The sequence below is a fragment of the Melanerpes formicivorus genome, unplaced genomic scaffold (assembly GCF_026170545.1).
Source record: "Melanerpes formicivorus ecotype bairdi unplaced genomic scaffold, bMelFor1.0.p_v2 SCAF_1, whole genome shotgun sequence".
NCBI lineage: Eukaryota > Metazoa > Chordata > Aves > Piciformes > Picidae > Melanerpes > Melanerpes formicivorus.
Genome location: NW_027142353.1, coordinates 9,651,653 through 9,667,443, shown reverse-complemented (window position 1 = coordinate 9,667,443; position 15,791 = coordinate 9,651,653). Strand labels below are relative to the sequence as shown.

The 15,791-nt window shown below is 39.7% G+C and overlaps 1 protein-coding gene across 7 annotated transcripts in view; it reads right to left on the bottom strand.

Moving 5' to 3' along the window:
- LOC137451403 (uncharacterized) overlaps positions 1-15,791 on the bottom strand; it is a 71,184-nt gene that overhangs the window by 5,929 nt on the left and 49,464 nt on the right. The window contains exons 2-6 of one of the 7 annotated variants that reach the window (XR_010989860.1): positions 12,486-12,615; positions 12,188-12,272; positions 3,709-4,350; positions 2,681-3,229; positions 851-967 (exon numbers count right to left, since the gene is read on the bottom strand). Coding sequence is in view for 3 of the 7 variants with exons in the window: in XM_068158878.1 (XP_068014979.1) it covers positions 824-967; positions 2,681-3,229; positions 12,188-12,272; positions 12,486-12,615 (908 nt within the window). In the remaining 4 variants the exon portion in view is untranslated. Of the gene's footprint in view, positions 1-307; positions 968-2,680; positions 3,230-3,572; positions 4,351-8,615; positions 8,924-10,915; positions 12,273-12,485; positions 12,616-15,791 lie in introns of those variants that run through there. The other 6 variants (XM_068158941.1, XM_068158878.1, XR_010989866.1 and 3 more) reach the window with 6 other exon arrangements.

Here is a 15,791-nt window from a genome sequence, read left to right as displayed (position 1 = left end):
AATATTAGTGTTGGCTAACATACAATTTGTATGGAGGAAGTTTTATCCAATGAACTTAGATATGCCATTGATGCCATCGATGACAAATTCTTTTCCCTAGGAATGGAGCTAGGACTTCAAACAAAGTGTCAAATATTTTTAATCACTCAAACTGTTTTTCTGTGGACATATTATATGGTTGCTAGGTTATTAACTAACAGAATGACTCATATCACTATCTGTTTTGCGGGGGACACATACACAAAACCTACCTTCCTCTAAGTATTGCATTAGAAGCAACAGCTTGAAGGTTTGTTGTTGTGTTCAGATTCACATGTATTAAATCCTGTATTGAAATGAAAACTATTTCGTGTCACCTAGGGTCACCTAATAGTTTACAGATTAATAAACTGAGAGCATTTTGCTGAGTTTCAGCAGGTTTCATCGACAAGGCTTTAAACTAGATTTGAAGAGGGAAGGGCCTGAAACCAGTCCCCCAAGACAGGAGTCTGAGGGTGGTGAGTGTCCTGGAAACGCTGTTATATTGCAGATAACTGTCAGTTGTGTTCATTTTATCACGTTTTGGCTTTTCACTCGCCAAAATGTGATAAAATGTGGCAAAATAATGTGGCGAGCAGGGAAGTAACTGTGCCCCTGTACTCAGCACTGGTTAGGTCACACCTTGAGTGCTCTGTCCAGTTCTGGGCCCCTCAATTTACGAAGGACATTGAGACTCTTGAACATGTCCAGAGAAGAGCAACAAGCTTGGGGAGAGGCCTTGAGCACAAGACCTATGAGGAGAGGCTGAGGGAGCTGGGGTTGCATAGCCTGCAGAAGAGGAGGCTCAGGGGATATCACTCTCTGCAATTACCTGAAGGGAGGTTGTAGCCAGGAGGGGGTTGGTCTCTTCTCCCAGGCAACCCCCAACAGAACAAGAGGACACAATCTCAGGCTGTGCCAGATGGAGTGATGGAGCAGTATAGTTCCGCTGTAAACCAGGAGGAAGTAGTTAGAGACCTGCTCAGCCACCTGGATCCCCACAAGTCAGACCAGACAGGATCCATCCTAGACTACTGAGAGTACTAAGAGAGCTGGCAGATGAGCTGGCCAAGCTGTTCTCCACCATTTTTCAACAGTCCTGGCTCACTAGAGAGGTCCCAGATGACTGGAAGCTGGCCAACGTGACGCCCATCCACAAGAAGGGACGGTTGGATAAGACAGGGAATTACAGGCCTGTCAGCCTGACCTCAGTGCCAGGCAAGATTATGGAATAGGTCATCTTGAGTGCAATCACACAGCACTTACAGGATGGCCAAGGGATCAGGCCCAGCCAGCATGGATTTAGGAAGGGCAGATACTGCCTGACCAACCTGATCTCCTTCTGTGATCAGGTGACCTGCCTGGTGGATGTGAGGAAGGCTCTGGATGTACCCTACCTGGACTTCAGCAAGGCCTTTGATACTGTCCCCCACAGCAAACTCTTGGCCAAGCTGTCAGCCCATGGCTTGGAGAGGAGCACTCTGCACTGGGTTAGGAACTGGTTGGAGGGCCGAGCTCAGAGAGTGGTGGTGAATGGTGCCACATCCAGCTGGTGGCCAGTCACTAGTGGTGTCCCCCAGGGATCAGTGGTGGGCCCCATCCTGTTCAGTATCTTTACTGATGATCTGAATGAGTCCATCATCAGGAACAGGTGTGGATCTGTTAGAGGGTAGAAGAGATCTGCAGAGGGACCTTGACAGGCTGGATGGATGGACAGAGTCCAACGGCAAGAGATTTGACACATCTAAGTGCCGGGTTCTACACATTGGCCACAACAACCCCATGCAGTGCTACGGATGGGGTCAGAGTGGCTGGAGAATGGCCAGGCAGAGAAAGACCTGGGGGGTACTGGTCAATAGTAGGCTCTGGACACTTGAACTTGAAGAAGGACATCGAGACACTTGAAAGTGTCCAGAGAAGGGCAACAAGGCTGGTGAGAGGCCTTGAACACAAGCCCTATGAGGAGAGGCTGAGGGAGCTGGGATTGTTTAGTGTGGAGAAGAGGAGGCTCAGGGGTGACCTCATTGCCCTCTACAACTACGTGAAAGGTAGTTGTAGCCAGGAAGGTGCTGGTCTCTTCTCCCAGGCAACCAGCACCAGAACAAGAGGACACAGTCTCAAGCTGTGCCAGGGGAGGTTTAGACTCGAGGTGAGGAGGAAGTTCTTCACCGAGCGAGTCATTCATCATTGGAATGGGCTGCCCAGGGAGGTTGTGGAGTCACCGTTCCTGGAGGTGTTCAAGAGGGGATTGAACGTGGCACTTGGTGCCATGGTCTAGTCATGGGGTCTGTGTTGATAGGTTGGACTCGATGATCCTCGAGATCTCTCCAACCTTAGGTATACTGTGATACTGAACATGAGCCAGCAGTGTGCCCAGGCAGCCGAGAATGCCAACGGCATCCTGGCCTGAATCAGAAATAGTGTGGCCAGCAAGAGTAGCCATTCAGCCCCTGTACTCAGCACTGGTTAGGCCATACCTTGAGTACTGTGTCCAATTCTGGATCCCACAGTTTAGGAAAGATTTTTACTTGCTGGCACGTGTCCAACAAAGCTGGTGAGTGGTCTCTATCACAAGCCCTATGAGGAGAGGCTGAGGGAGCTGGAGTTGCTTAGCCTGGAGAAGAGGAGGCTCAGGAGAGACCTTATGGCTCTCTACACCTACCTGAAGGGAGGTTGTAGCTAGGTGAGGGTTGGTCTCTTCTCCCAGGCAACCATCACCAGAACAAGGGGACACAGTCTCAATCTGCACCAGGGGAGCTTTAGGATGGATTTTAGGAAGAAGTTCTTCACTGAGAGAGTCGTTTGCCATTGGAATGGGCTGCCCAGGGAGGTGGTGGTGTCTCCATTGCTGGAGGTGTTTAAGAAGAGACCGGATGGAGCACTTTGTACCATGGTTTAGTTGATTAGATGGTGTTGGGTGATGGGTTGGACTTGATGATCTCAAAGTTCTTTTCCAACATGGTCTCGTCTCGTCTCGTCTCGTCTCTTCTCTTCTCTTCTCTTCTCTTCTCTTCTCTTCTCTTCTCTTCTCTTCTCTTCTCTTCTCTTCTCTTCTCTTCTCTTCTCGTCTCGTCTCGTCTCGTCTCTTCTCTTCTCTTCTCTTCTCTTCTCTTCTCTTCTCTTCTCTTCTCTTCTCTTCTCTTCTCTTCTCTTCTCTTCTCTTCTCTTCTCTTCTCTTCTCTTCTCTTCTCTTCTCTTCTCTATCCCCTAGCTATATGCAATATTGAAATTGCATGTGGTTAGTTTTGTGGGTACCTTCTTTTATTTACTACTCATTTACACTTTGTATTCTATAGAGTGTGACAAAACCAAAGTATTAATTAATTGGGTTTGAATTTGAAATCCTGCTTGGCCTTCAGTTGCCAATCCAAACAAGGACAGATCTCACTAAATTCTGTGTATGATATAGAATACCTTATTAACCGAATATTATATCAGACCTATAGAAGGGGACTGATTAACATAGAATATCTCCAAAGACATTGGGAGACCATATTATAATAGCTGAAAGAAGTATTTTTTTAACTATTATTTTTTACACTGGCATATATTTTCCCAGGTATTTGCAGTGGAAGTCTCTGGATTCCAGCAAAGCTCCATTCCCCATCCTCCACAGCCTTTCACCCCCCTCTGCTGAACTCAAAATTATGTAACTTAGCCTGCACTTATCAATGAAGGTCTTCTGCTCACCTAGAATTGTTTAACGTTTTTTGTCCCTGTTGCAGTTTGGGCTGGGTGCCTCTTGCTGTTGCCATACAGGGTGCAGCTCTGGTGCCCCAGGAGTCCAGCCCAGTGGCTGCATAGGAAGTTGCGTATTTTATTCCCATAATGTCCTGCTCCCTATAAATCCATCTGTAAGGTCTCACACTTCCTTTTTCTTCCCTCGCTGCTCCCATGGGAGATGCTTCCTATCTGGTAATGGAAGGGGAGTTATCCCAAGGCCTCTTAAGCCTGGCTAGGCCTAAGATGCCAGAAGAAGGGGAAAGGGCAATCACAGATCTGGCCAGCTGAGATTGGCCTAATGGTGGAGAGGGAGGAAGAAAGAGCCCTGGGGGTTTTGGGTATACCTTCAGGTAGGGTGAAGGGAAATCTTGGGAGGCTTTTCTGAGTCCATTTTGGGTTTCTTTTGTCACTGTGCTTGTAGTTCTCTGTAAAACACTCACTGCTTTTCCATTTGAACTTTCCATCATTTCTGAAATCCATTTGTTTGAGTCTCATTTTCTCTGCCCTGGTGGGAAGCAAGGGAAGATCTACCTTCAATATGGGACAGACCCTTTTCCTACTTCATGAATAACAGTGTTTGAAATCATATTTGCCATTCTCCATCATGCTCTGAAAAGGTCAAACAAACAAACAAAAAGAAACAGAGATGAGTCTTATGCAAATATGTTTTCTGAATATGCTATGATTCAGGTATAATATGTTCCTGTTGCCAAATTTAATTCTGTAAGTTTTATCTAGTGCCTGCTACTAGTGAGTCAGAAAGAGCTCCCTGATTTTTTAAGTTTCTGAAGTACAAATCCGGTATCTGAAGAGGAATTAAATTGAAGAATTTACAACAATACCATTTTATTGGAAAGAACCTAAAAAAAATATTGTGAATTAAATATAAATAACCAAAAAAAAAAATAAGTTGGAATCAAAAGAAGCAAACATGTGATTGCATGTGATTTTTTCTTTTTAAATTAGGAAAAAAAATCTTTTTTTAAAGAATATGTATTATACATGTTTCTCTTCAGGTGTAATTTGCATTCTAAATATTAATTACAAAATCTTTATGCCTTTTTATGTAAAATTGTGTGAATCTCTTAATAAAAACATAGCAGCGCATGAATTATGTAACATTTCAAGTGAATTTGTTCCATACATCAAAAAGACAAAGCCTTTCCTCTTTATTTGCTACAGTCTTTAGATTAAAAGGTAGTTTCTCTTCCTATCACAGGATGTTGTGGATTAGACAAATTCTAAGCATTTTTTTTTAGTAGTCCTATGAGCACAAGTCAGTTACCCAAATTGAAGTGTGTAAAACCATTTGAAACACATTACAGATATGATGCAGGATCTCTACTCCATTCAAGTTCATGTGCAGACCATATGGAATGTCTTAAACCATCTTAAGTGACAATAGATATTGTGGATGTCTGGATTGAATCTTCAGTACAAAGACAGCATTTGAAGGAACATGCAAGCAAAAAATCCTCTACCATTGGATGGGATTGAGACACTTGGTGGGGAGAAGGGCAGTTATTCAATCCCAGAAAAAATATAGATGATTAGATATAGATAGATGGATGGATGGATGGATGGATGTCAGTGAAGTGCCAAAGCTACTTGTATACTCAGTGACAATCTGTCTAGGACAGGTCAAGGAGCCTAGAAAATCATTCAGCTCACTCTTAAGACACCTAGAACTACACTGAGTAGCCTGAATGTAGGCATTGTTATGACTGAGATATCTGACACTTCTGTATGGGATGCCCAGATATGATACAAGATTTACAAGTATCCCATGTCTTTATGGAAAACAGCTGTGAGTCAGGTACAATATCCTAGAGTACCTGAAATGTTTACAGGTACCTATATTTAGGGAGCTGAATTCAGTTCCAAGTAGCTATATACCTCCTTATTGTAATGTACACCCTACTTCTGAATTCAAATAGACATAAGAAGAAAGAAAACCACTACTGATTCTGACCTCTCTGTTTACCAACCATCTCTAAATTTTGTGTCTTTGGAAAATAATTCTATCTTTCCAGAAGAAATCTGCTGAATACTGACCCAAGGCTGTGAAGTTCTGCAACATTTCTTCCTTTGGACTGTGTTTAAGTGACATACTAAATTTTCACCAATCTTCAAAAATCTTTTTGCAAAGCAAATTGTATTTGTCAGCTGCATTGCTACCAAATTCTTCTGTATTACAGGCTAGACTGATCAAGTAGTAGGGTGTTACATTGCCATCTGTTCTCAGCTTTCTTCCATGTTGTAATACATGCTACAAGAAGAAATATATTTATTGTTGTGTTAAGTGGATAAATCAAAATGTGGCATAATTGTACAACATGACACTGAAAATATATTGTGATATGTTTTGAATGATGAAAAATGTCTAGTTTAAAACAAAGTGGTTGTATTTACTGTGCAAACTGTGGCATTAAAATATGACAAATTTTAGAACCATTAAGGCTTCTTTTTTTTTTCCCTGAAATAACATAGAAAATTACTTTTTTATTTGAAAAACATGTTTTTCTTTCCTGTTTTCCCATCTTGCTCTCCTGCTTCAGTGTAAGTGGATCTGTTGATAGTTGAGCTTGATTATAATGTCATTTTGTTTGTCAGCCAATAGAGGGAACACTCAAATCAGGCCCTCCTGCAAAGTAAGAGGATGAAGTGTTCCTGATGAGACATTTGGACAATCAAACCTTTCTTTCCTGTGCTTTGTTACTGTAAACTATTGTGGATGACCTACTTTCTTTATTCTCTCCAATAATGTAGAAGAGTATCAGATCCAACTAAGCTGCCAAATTGGTCTGTAATTCCCAGTTTAGAAAATACCTGTATCCCAAAGGAAGACGATCAGATTACCATCTCAAGCAACATTATGCTGGATAACCAAGGCTAAAGCTTTATATAAGACTTAAGACATGAGAGCTGATTTCCACTATCAGTTATTTTTAGTTTTGTTTTTTTCCCCCCTAAGTTTTACATTAATTCTCCAGCTGAAAAACGTCACTTAATTTAAACTTCTTGAAATGGACTTTTGCAAGTTTAGCTAACAATACTTGTTCTGTGGAAAAAAAAAAAAACACAACAAAACCAAACAGAATCCAGTGAAATTAATTGCTGATTTTTTTTTTTTTTTGAGGCAAAGAAGTTGAATAAAGTATATAGAGTTAGATTTCCTTGCTTCATTCTGATAATTAGCCATCTAATTCCTACTCAGTGTTATCTGAAATGTAAAAACAAAGCAAAGCAAAGCAAACAACAACAAAACCATACAAAACCAACAAAACTAAACAACAAACCAAAGCATTTGAAGTTCTTACATTCCATTCAATGCCTCAATGTGCCACAGAAAATGTTCATTCTCTCACTCACACTGAAGTGGATATTCAGAAAACTTATGACTGACCCATGCATTGGATGAACATTGGTGCAGAATTTGAGGAAAACACTCAGATACCCACAGCAAAGGCTGAGAAGTTTCATACCACAAGAAAACTCAGTCTTATGTTGGTCAAGTTCAAATGACTGTGGAGAATCATCTGGATGCCAGAGAAGAAACCAAAAGAAGCAATTATGCTTAGGGGTATGCTGTAGGGACACACATATTCTAATGTGTCTATACAGCAGATATATCATATCTTCAATTAAATTCTTCTGAAATTCAAGTTGTAGCCCTGGACTTCTGAACACTTCCTTCTATTGCTCATGTTCAGTCTACACCTTCAGTTTGAGTCTCTAAGTAAGTCCGTTATAATTAAAAAAAGTTAGTTATTCTGAACACTTGCAGAAGTTATTAATTAGTACATAATTTCTGCTTTGTAATCCTTATGTTATCACTATTCGTAGTCAGATTTGCTTGTTATTATTCAGCTCTTTATGCTGTTTGTCCTTTGTCTAGTATTTTTTTATTGCCCACCCTCTGCAATCAATTCAGAAATATTCTGGACGTACTGGGGTTTTTTTTGTTTGTTTGGTTGGTTGGTTGGTTAGTTGTGGGTTTTTTGTTTATTTGTTTGTTTGTTTGGGGCTCTTTTGGCAAGCATTGTGGAAATCCTTTTAATTCTAGTAGCTGAATAAGTAAGAAAGAAAATGGATATGTGGCTTTTTGTTATGCCAAGGTGGTGGGTTGTAAATTTACTCATAGTACATCTAATAATAGATCAAATGGCAATACAGATATTCTATAGGTTGATAAGTTGTTGTAGTTACACAAAAACACTTCATTGTCAATCCATTTGTCCATTACTTAAGAGATGAGTGTAAGTTAACTTCTATACTTTCTCTCCATATTTAAATATTCACCTTAACTTATTTTTGGAACACTAGCATCTCTAGTTCTTCATGACAACACTCAATACTTACGTATCTGTAAGAACAGTGAGAATAGAATTATGTACAGATAATACATTTTTACAACTTCTTCCCCAAGCCACTCCCCCCATTCCTTATATAACCCCTAATGATCTGCCAATATAAGAAAAACTTTTGTGCAAATTAACTGTTGCTTTGAGTATATAAAGTAAAAGCAGGGATTAGTGGAGGAATCCAAAACCGCAAAAATGCCTATTAAGTAACAATGCTTTTTGCATAAAATCAGTTATTCCTCAGTTGTATTATCAGTAAAAGAAAGAAATGCATTTTCATTTGTTTCTCATATATATGGGATGTCTTCCAGAAATACTATTGTTACCTAAGACTACAAAAGCACTTAAAAGTACCTGGATATATTGTATGAATGCAGAGGGAGAGGAAAAAATAAAAAAAAAAGCAAACCAACTACATAAGAAATAAATCAAACCAACCAACCAAACCAAAGAAAACAAAACAAAGAACAGCAGATCATTCAGTGTGAATTAACTCTTTCAGATTCAATATAATGCATGGCTGAGAATTATCTTCACAGAGATAATTCCAAATGTTATGCATATTAGTGGCAGAGAGGTCATTGGTTCTTTTCCTGTTCAAAAGATAATTCTTGAGGGAATAGCGCTTTTACAGAAGGCTCGTAACAATAGTACTGAAGAAGTAATTCCTTGAAAGCCGTGTTGAATTAGGTCATCAGCGCAGCCTGCTGTGTTACCGGTTTTGCCTTTTCCCAGAAGACTGATACATCCTGTGCGAGGATTTCACAGTTTGCAACAAAGGATACAGAGAGGAAGATCCTGTTTAGCAAAATTTCATCCTAGAAGTCATAGATTTAGTTCATTAATGAAGGGTTTTAGATGTATATGACATTTAAGAGACTTTAATGAACCTGAGCTTTATTTCTCATCATAACATGGGTGTTCAAGGATACTTAAGCTTTAGTAAAGAGAACTGCATCATAAACATGTTACAGTGGACATCACAGTTTCTAGCATATTTTTGAGATTTTAGGAGTAAGGCACTATGCCTTGCCTGCACAGCTGTTGTAGAAATGCATTCCTGGGAGGCACAATCAAGCTCACATTGTTTATCTATTATACTAGCAGATGCTTTTTTTCTAAAGGACAGAAAAGGAAAATAAATTTGGCACTTGGGCTTCTGTTGCACTCCATGAAATTTAGTTGGACGGTGTAAAATGACTAATGGAACCATCCCCAAACCAGTTAAAATCTTCCAATTCATTAGCAATGGGACCATCAGTGGCACTTTCATGAAAAGGAAGTGTTTTCTACTGACATGAACAAAGAAAGTTCTTGCACTCCTTCTGAATCTAGAAAGTAAAAGAGTGGACAAAGAAAAGGCCTTATTATGTGTATTTTCTCTGATTTCACCCCTTAGGGCTTTCTTTGGGATTTATGTAACACCTTGGAAAATCTTTCATAACAAAGCACTTAAAAATGCCTACTATCTTCTTACTTCTTTGTACTCTATATTGGTCAGTTTGGCAATCTCAGCATTTTTAATGTTTGAATGTTTCTCTACGTGAGGGGAAATGAAAGGTCTCTTTAATCTTCTGGTGATCTGTTTATGGAGTTTGATTAGCTCAGTAAATATTTATTTGTTGTTTTGTAAATGTTTTGTTGTTGTTATGTAAATGGATTTGTTGTTATGTAAATATTTATTTGTTTTGTAAATGTTTTGGCTGTTTATTGTAAGAGCTTTTTAACTTCCTCCCCACCACTTCCTTCCACACCCAAAGCATGTGTTTGCATTTTCTGGATTTGTTCACGACTCAGAACAGAAACAGTGACATATAGGGAAAGAAAGTACAGTTAGACCTTCAAATTGACTGAAAATGGGCTGAAGTTACTGTTTGAAATGCAAGTCTTATGAGAGACTTTTTTTTTCCCTATAATTCATAGCTCAATTAATAAATTAAGAAAGTTGTTATATTTGGAAACATTTCAAAAAACATACTCAGTTCTCTATGCACAGTTGGACCATACTTACAAACTACTTTAATCCTTTACTGATTTTATTAAAAATTGTTTTGTATTATTTTCAGTATTGCATAGCTGCTGTAAAGTTGTCATGTGAAGTCCACCTGAGAAATTTTGGTTGTAAAATATATCCATTATGCAATGTACTATGAAAATTAGGCTATGAAGCAGTTGCTTTTTCTTTTCTTTATGCTGTGACCTGAGATCATAAAGTCACAGTAAACTTCACAAAATAAGGAAAAACAAAAAAAAAAAAAAAAAAGCAGGATTCTTCTATATTTTATTTAAAGCTGTGTATTTACTAAGTAACTTTTTCTTTAATACTATTCAAAGTTAATATGCTTTAAAGGAGAAATTATGTGCAAATGATGGCCTAGATACAATTTAAAAATGTATCAAAGCAAATATCAAAATGGACTTGGTTCTTCTGGATACATATATGTGTTGTCTTAAGTGAGACTACAAAGGAATTTTCTGCTTCTCTGAGCTCCTGTTTTTCCATTCCCCTGCTATGGTACTGGTGAGTCCTATAGCACTGCAGTTTCCCTTGGATTGATGGCCATGTGAACTAGATGAAACTAGCTAGACTGATAACTATTTGTAAGTACCACATAAAAGGTAGAAAGCTAATGTTGTAAATATCTGTATAATTCTTTCTAGGTGTATACTTAAGAGACTTGAAAGTATCTGGTGGGCCATACTTTCATCATCACATCTGACACAGGAGCAGAGTCTCATATGATGTGGCCATAATTCCCATGCCCATATTCCTTTCCACCCTTGTCAAGAGTGCAGCCACTCTTCTTTCTCATATACCTCAATGTGGCTTACAATCCTTTTCCTTTGCATAAGCAGTGATAAATCTAGCTAGTCCTGGCTTGCAACTACTGCATTCTGCTATGAATGCAAATTCCTTAAAGTTTTCTTATGATATCCATAGAACATGATGTTCTTGATTGTCTTAATTTCCTGATTGTCAGGGATTTGGGGGAAGGAAAAAGGGATGGAGTTGATGGGGCTTTGTTTTGAGTTTTGCCATTTGTTTTTTTGGGGTTTTGTTGTTGTTGTCTTTTAAGCAGCTCTTGATGACATAGCAAATTGACAATGTGACTCTTAACCTGAGGCTGATGTACAAGAAACATTCTCTTGATTGAATCTGAGCCTATGAAGCAAGACCACCCTGGTAATAGATTTCAATTAATCTGCTTTATTATTTATTTGTGTAATCAAATAATGCAAAATTTTCCTGCCCTCTGATCATCCTAGTGGCCCTTCTCTGGACACATTCCAGCACTTCCAGCTCCTTCCTGTAATATGGACTCCAGAACTGGACACAGTACTCTAGGCGGGGTCATACCAGAGTAGAGTAGAAGGGAAGAATCACCTCCCTCAACCTGCTGGCTGTGCTTCTCTTCATGCAGCCCAGGATGTGATTGGCTTTCTGGGCTGCAAGTGCACACTGGTGGCTCATGTTGAGCTTCTCATCCACCAACACCTCAAGTCCTTTTCTTCAGGGCTGGTCTCAAGCCAGTCCCTGCCCAGCCTGTATTGGTGCTTGGGATTGCCCTGACCCAGATGCAGGACCCTGCACTTAGTCTTATTCAACTTCATGAGGTTGTCATGGGCCCACTTCTCCAGCCTGTCAAGCTCCCTCTGGATAGCATCCCTTCCCTTCAGCGTGTCTGCTGCACCACACAGCTTGGTGTCCTCAGCAAACCTGCTGAGGGTGTGCTCAATGCCACTGTCCATGTCACTGACAAAGATATTAAATAAGACTGGTCCCAGTACAAATCCTTGAGGGACTCCACTTGGACATGGACCCACTGACAGCCACTCTTTGGGTGCAGACATCAAGCCATTTTTTTTATCCACTGAGTTGTCCATCCATTGAACCCATATTTTACCAGTTTGGAGACCAGGATATTGTTTGGGACAATGTCAAAGTCTCTGTTCAAGTCCAAGTAAATTATGTCAGTTGCTTTTTTCTCATCTATTAATGTTGTGACCTTGTCATAGAAGGCCACCAGGTTTGTCAGGAAGGATTTGTCCTTGGTGAAGCCATGTTGATTCTATCCAATTACCTCTTCATTATTGTTCTGTCTCAGCAGTACCTCCAGGACGATCTGTTCCATCATCTTACTGGGCACAGAGGTGAGACTGTCTGGCCTGTAATTATAACAATGGCAAATAACTTAGGGAAGATTAATTTAAATTTATTCCAAATTAAAAAGAGAATAAGAGAGTGAGACATAAGAACAAAACTAAACCCTGTGTTTATCAGCCATCTTTTCTTCCTTATATCAGTTTCACTCCTGACTGTTCTACGTCCTGAACACAGCCAAGTAGCACAGATTTGTTCTAACAGATCACAGGTCTTACCAGAAAACCTGCTCCTGCAGGATCTCTCCATGAACTACAGCTCTCTTCAGGACACATTCATCTTCTGCAGCATGAGGACCTCCACGGACTGCAGACTGGCTGTCTGCTTTGGTGTAGTCCTTTCCATGGGCTATAGGGAGACAATTTTCTTTGCTATGGTCTTCTCAATGGACTCCAGAGGAATCTTTCCTCTGATCTCTGGAGCACCTCTTCCTCCTCTTTCTTCTCTGATCTTAGTAGCTGCAGCATTTTGCTTCTCACATTTTTCTCACTCCATACACAGCTGCCATCCCTTTCTTAAATATGTTATCACAGATGTGTTGCCACAGTTGCTAATTGCTTTGGCTTTGGCCAGCAGTGTATCCATCTTAGAGATGGCTGGAACCTTCTTTCCACAGGGGCAACTTTTGATCTTTTTTTCAAAAACACCACCCCTGCAGCCCGACTGCTACCAGTATCTTGCCGTATAAGATTGATACAATCTGCTTGGAACCTGTCTTTGGAGCTATCCTCCAAGATGATGCCCAATAATTTTTTGGATACATCCGTCCTGTAGATATTTTCTATCTCCACACTTTTCTCTGCAGTGTATTCCTGATGTTCCCTAACTGTTGCTTAAAAATTTGCCTCCTTTATATATATATAAAACTGTTGTACTTCATCCTTCATCCTAATCATCATTATATAGCTGTCTGTCTTTGTACCTCCCCTACCTTCACCACAAAATTCTTGAGATTGAGAGTGTTGAACATAACACAGTTCTCAGGTTTTGTTTGTTGTTTTGGTTGGTTGGGTTTTTTTGCTTGTTTGTTTTTTGTTTTGTTTTGCTTTGTTTGTTTGTTTACTTGTTAGTTTCTAATCTGGTAGCAAATAATGATCTCTGTCTTTGTCTTAATATAATTCCTGATAATGGTGATCATCTTATTAGCTTTTCTGTCTGCCACTGCACACTAATTATTTCCAAAAACAGCTAGTTATAACTCCCACATATCTTTTCATACTTTGCAACCACTCACAGTCAAGCTTGTCTCCTAAGGATGATGCACTCCTCATAAAGCAGAATATGGTTAGACTTATACTCATCTATTAGATACCAGTTGCATGTAAGTATTTTTGGATAACAGACAAGCAACAACAACAACAACAACAAAGAACATTTCCAGAAACGGTAGTTCTGTCTTCTAACTGATACATTAGGCAGAAAGCTGGAGTTAAGCAGAAATATAAATCAAGATGAAATTATTATTAAAATATCAAAATGACAAACAAATGTCTTACATAAGTATTCTGAGCCTCTATGAAAGAAAGCAGGATGAAATGAAAATAACTGTTTTTAAAAGCACATGACACTTGTACTGGACCTTTTGCTCACATGGAGATTTCCAAGCTATTAGAAAAGTTCCTATAATTATATATTTTTCTTTAATATAAAAATAATGGAGGGGGAGTAGATCAAAGGCTAGAAGGAGAATATTTTTTTTAAAAAGGTCTAGAAAAGGTACTTAGACTCTTCAAATATAGACATCTAGAGTAACAAGCCCATCTCTCTGTCAATACAGAGGAACATCTGCTTCAGTTTAAAACAATGCACTTTTGGATATAGCAATAAAGAAAAACATTTTTTAAACAAGAAAGCCTGTGTTATAACTACAATTCATACTTTTTCTTAACAAAAATCCTATGTATCAAAATCCAGACAGTTTAAACAGTTTTTAAACCCAATGAAAATAGCAATTCATTGGCCATTGATATTTCTTACCTTCACAGATTTTACAGATAATTAAGATGTAATTAATTTAAATTTATTACTTCCCAGCTTTATATTCATGCAGGTTATACTTATACCAATTGTATTGCGTACAGCAATTGCAATCCTTTAACAAGTCAGGAGAAAATCTCTAGGAGATTTATCGTAATTCTGTTATGCTTATTTATGGCAGTATACATTAAATCCACTCCTGTATATCATAGTATCATAGTATCAGTCAGGGTTGGAATGGACCACAAGGATCATCTAGTTCCAACCCCCCCTGCCATGGGCAGGGACACCCCACACTAGATCAGGCTGGACAGAGCCTCATCCAGCCTGGTCTTAAACACCTCCAGGGATGGGGCCTCAACCACCTCCCTGGACAACACATTCCAGGGTTTCACCACTCTCATGGTGAAGAACTTCCTCCTCACATCCAGCCTGAATCTCCCCACCTCCAGCTTCATTCCATTCCCCCTAGTCCTATCACTACCTGAGATCCTGAGAAGTCCCTCCCCAGCCTTCTTGTAGGCCCCCTTCAGATACTGGAAGGCCACAATTAGGTCACCTCGGAGCCTTCTTTTCTCCAGACTGAACAGCCCCAACTCTTTTAGTCTGTCCTCATAGGAGAGGTGCTCCAGCCCTCTGATCATCCTTGTGGCCCTTCTCTGGACATGTTCCAGCACGTCCATATCCCTCTTGTAATAGGGACTCCAGAACTGGATGCAGTACTCCAGGTGGGGTCTCACCAGAGCTGAGTAGAGGGGGAGAACCACCTCCTTTGACCTGCTGGCCACACTTCTCTTGATGCAGCCCAGGATCTGATTTGGTCTCTGGGCTGCAAGTGCACACTGAGAGCTCATGTTGAGCTTCTCGTACACCAGCACCCTCAAGTCTCTCTCCTTAGGGCTGCTTTCCAGCCAGTTACTGCCCAGCCTGTGTTTGTGCCTGGGATTGCCTTGACCCAGATGCAGGACCCTGCACTTGGTCTTGTTGAACCTTGTCCAACACTTTCTTACATCTAGAAAATGCTACCATTAGTTTGTACCTGTTTGAGTTAATATAATGAAAACAAGTTGGAACAAACAAAAATGTTTGTAATTTTCACAGACAAACATATCTGCAGAATTATTCTAATTAACTAACTTCTTTTTTTTTTTTCATCATTTTTTACTTTATTTGGCTTCCGTGAGAAGCAAAATAACAAACCAGTTACATTGTTAATGGCTACATTTTTCCATGTAAAAAAACCCAAACACATGGTAATACACTATTGGAAAGTTTCAGAAAGCAGCATATCACGGCTCTTCAGACTAGAAAAAGAAAACTAAGCTTTTGTAATATTACTGATAAATGCTGGAATAGCCCATTTTCAAACCACCCAACCAAATTAGATGTGTTGGCAGCTGGAAATACTTCATCTGCTTTTGTTACCATCAGACTGCTCTTCCTAGATCCTTTATTATTATTTTTCTTAAAATACTTATCTATGTAAATCAATACATAAGACAATTTTTAAAGTAGCTACTGCTTTTGCTCTAAGTGGTTGGACACTA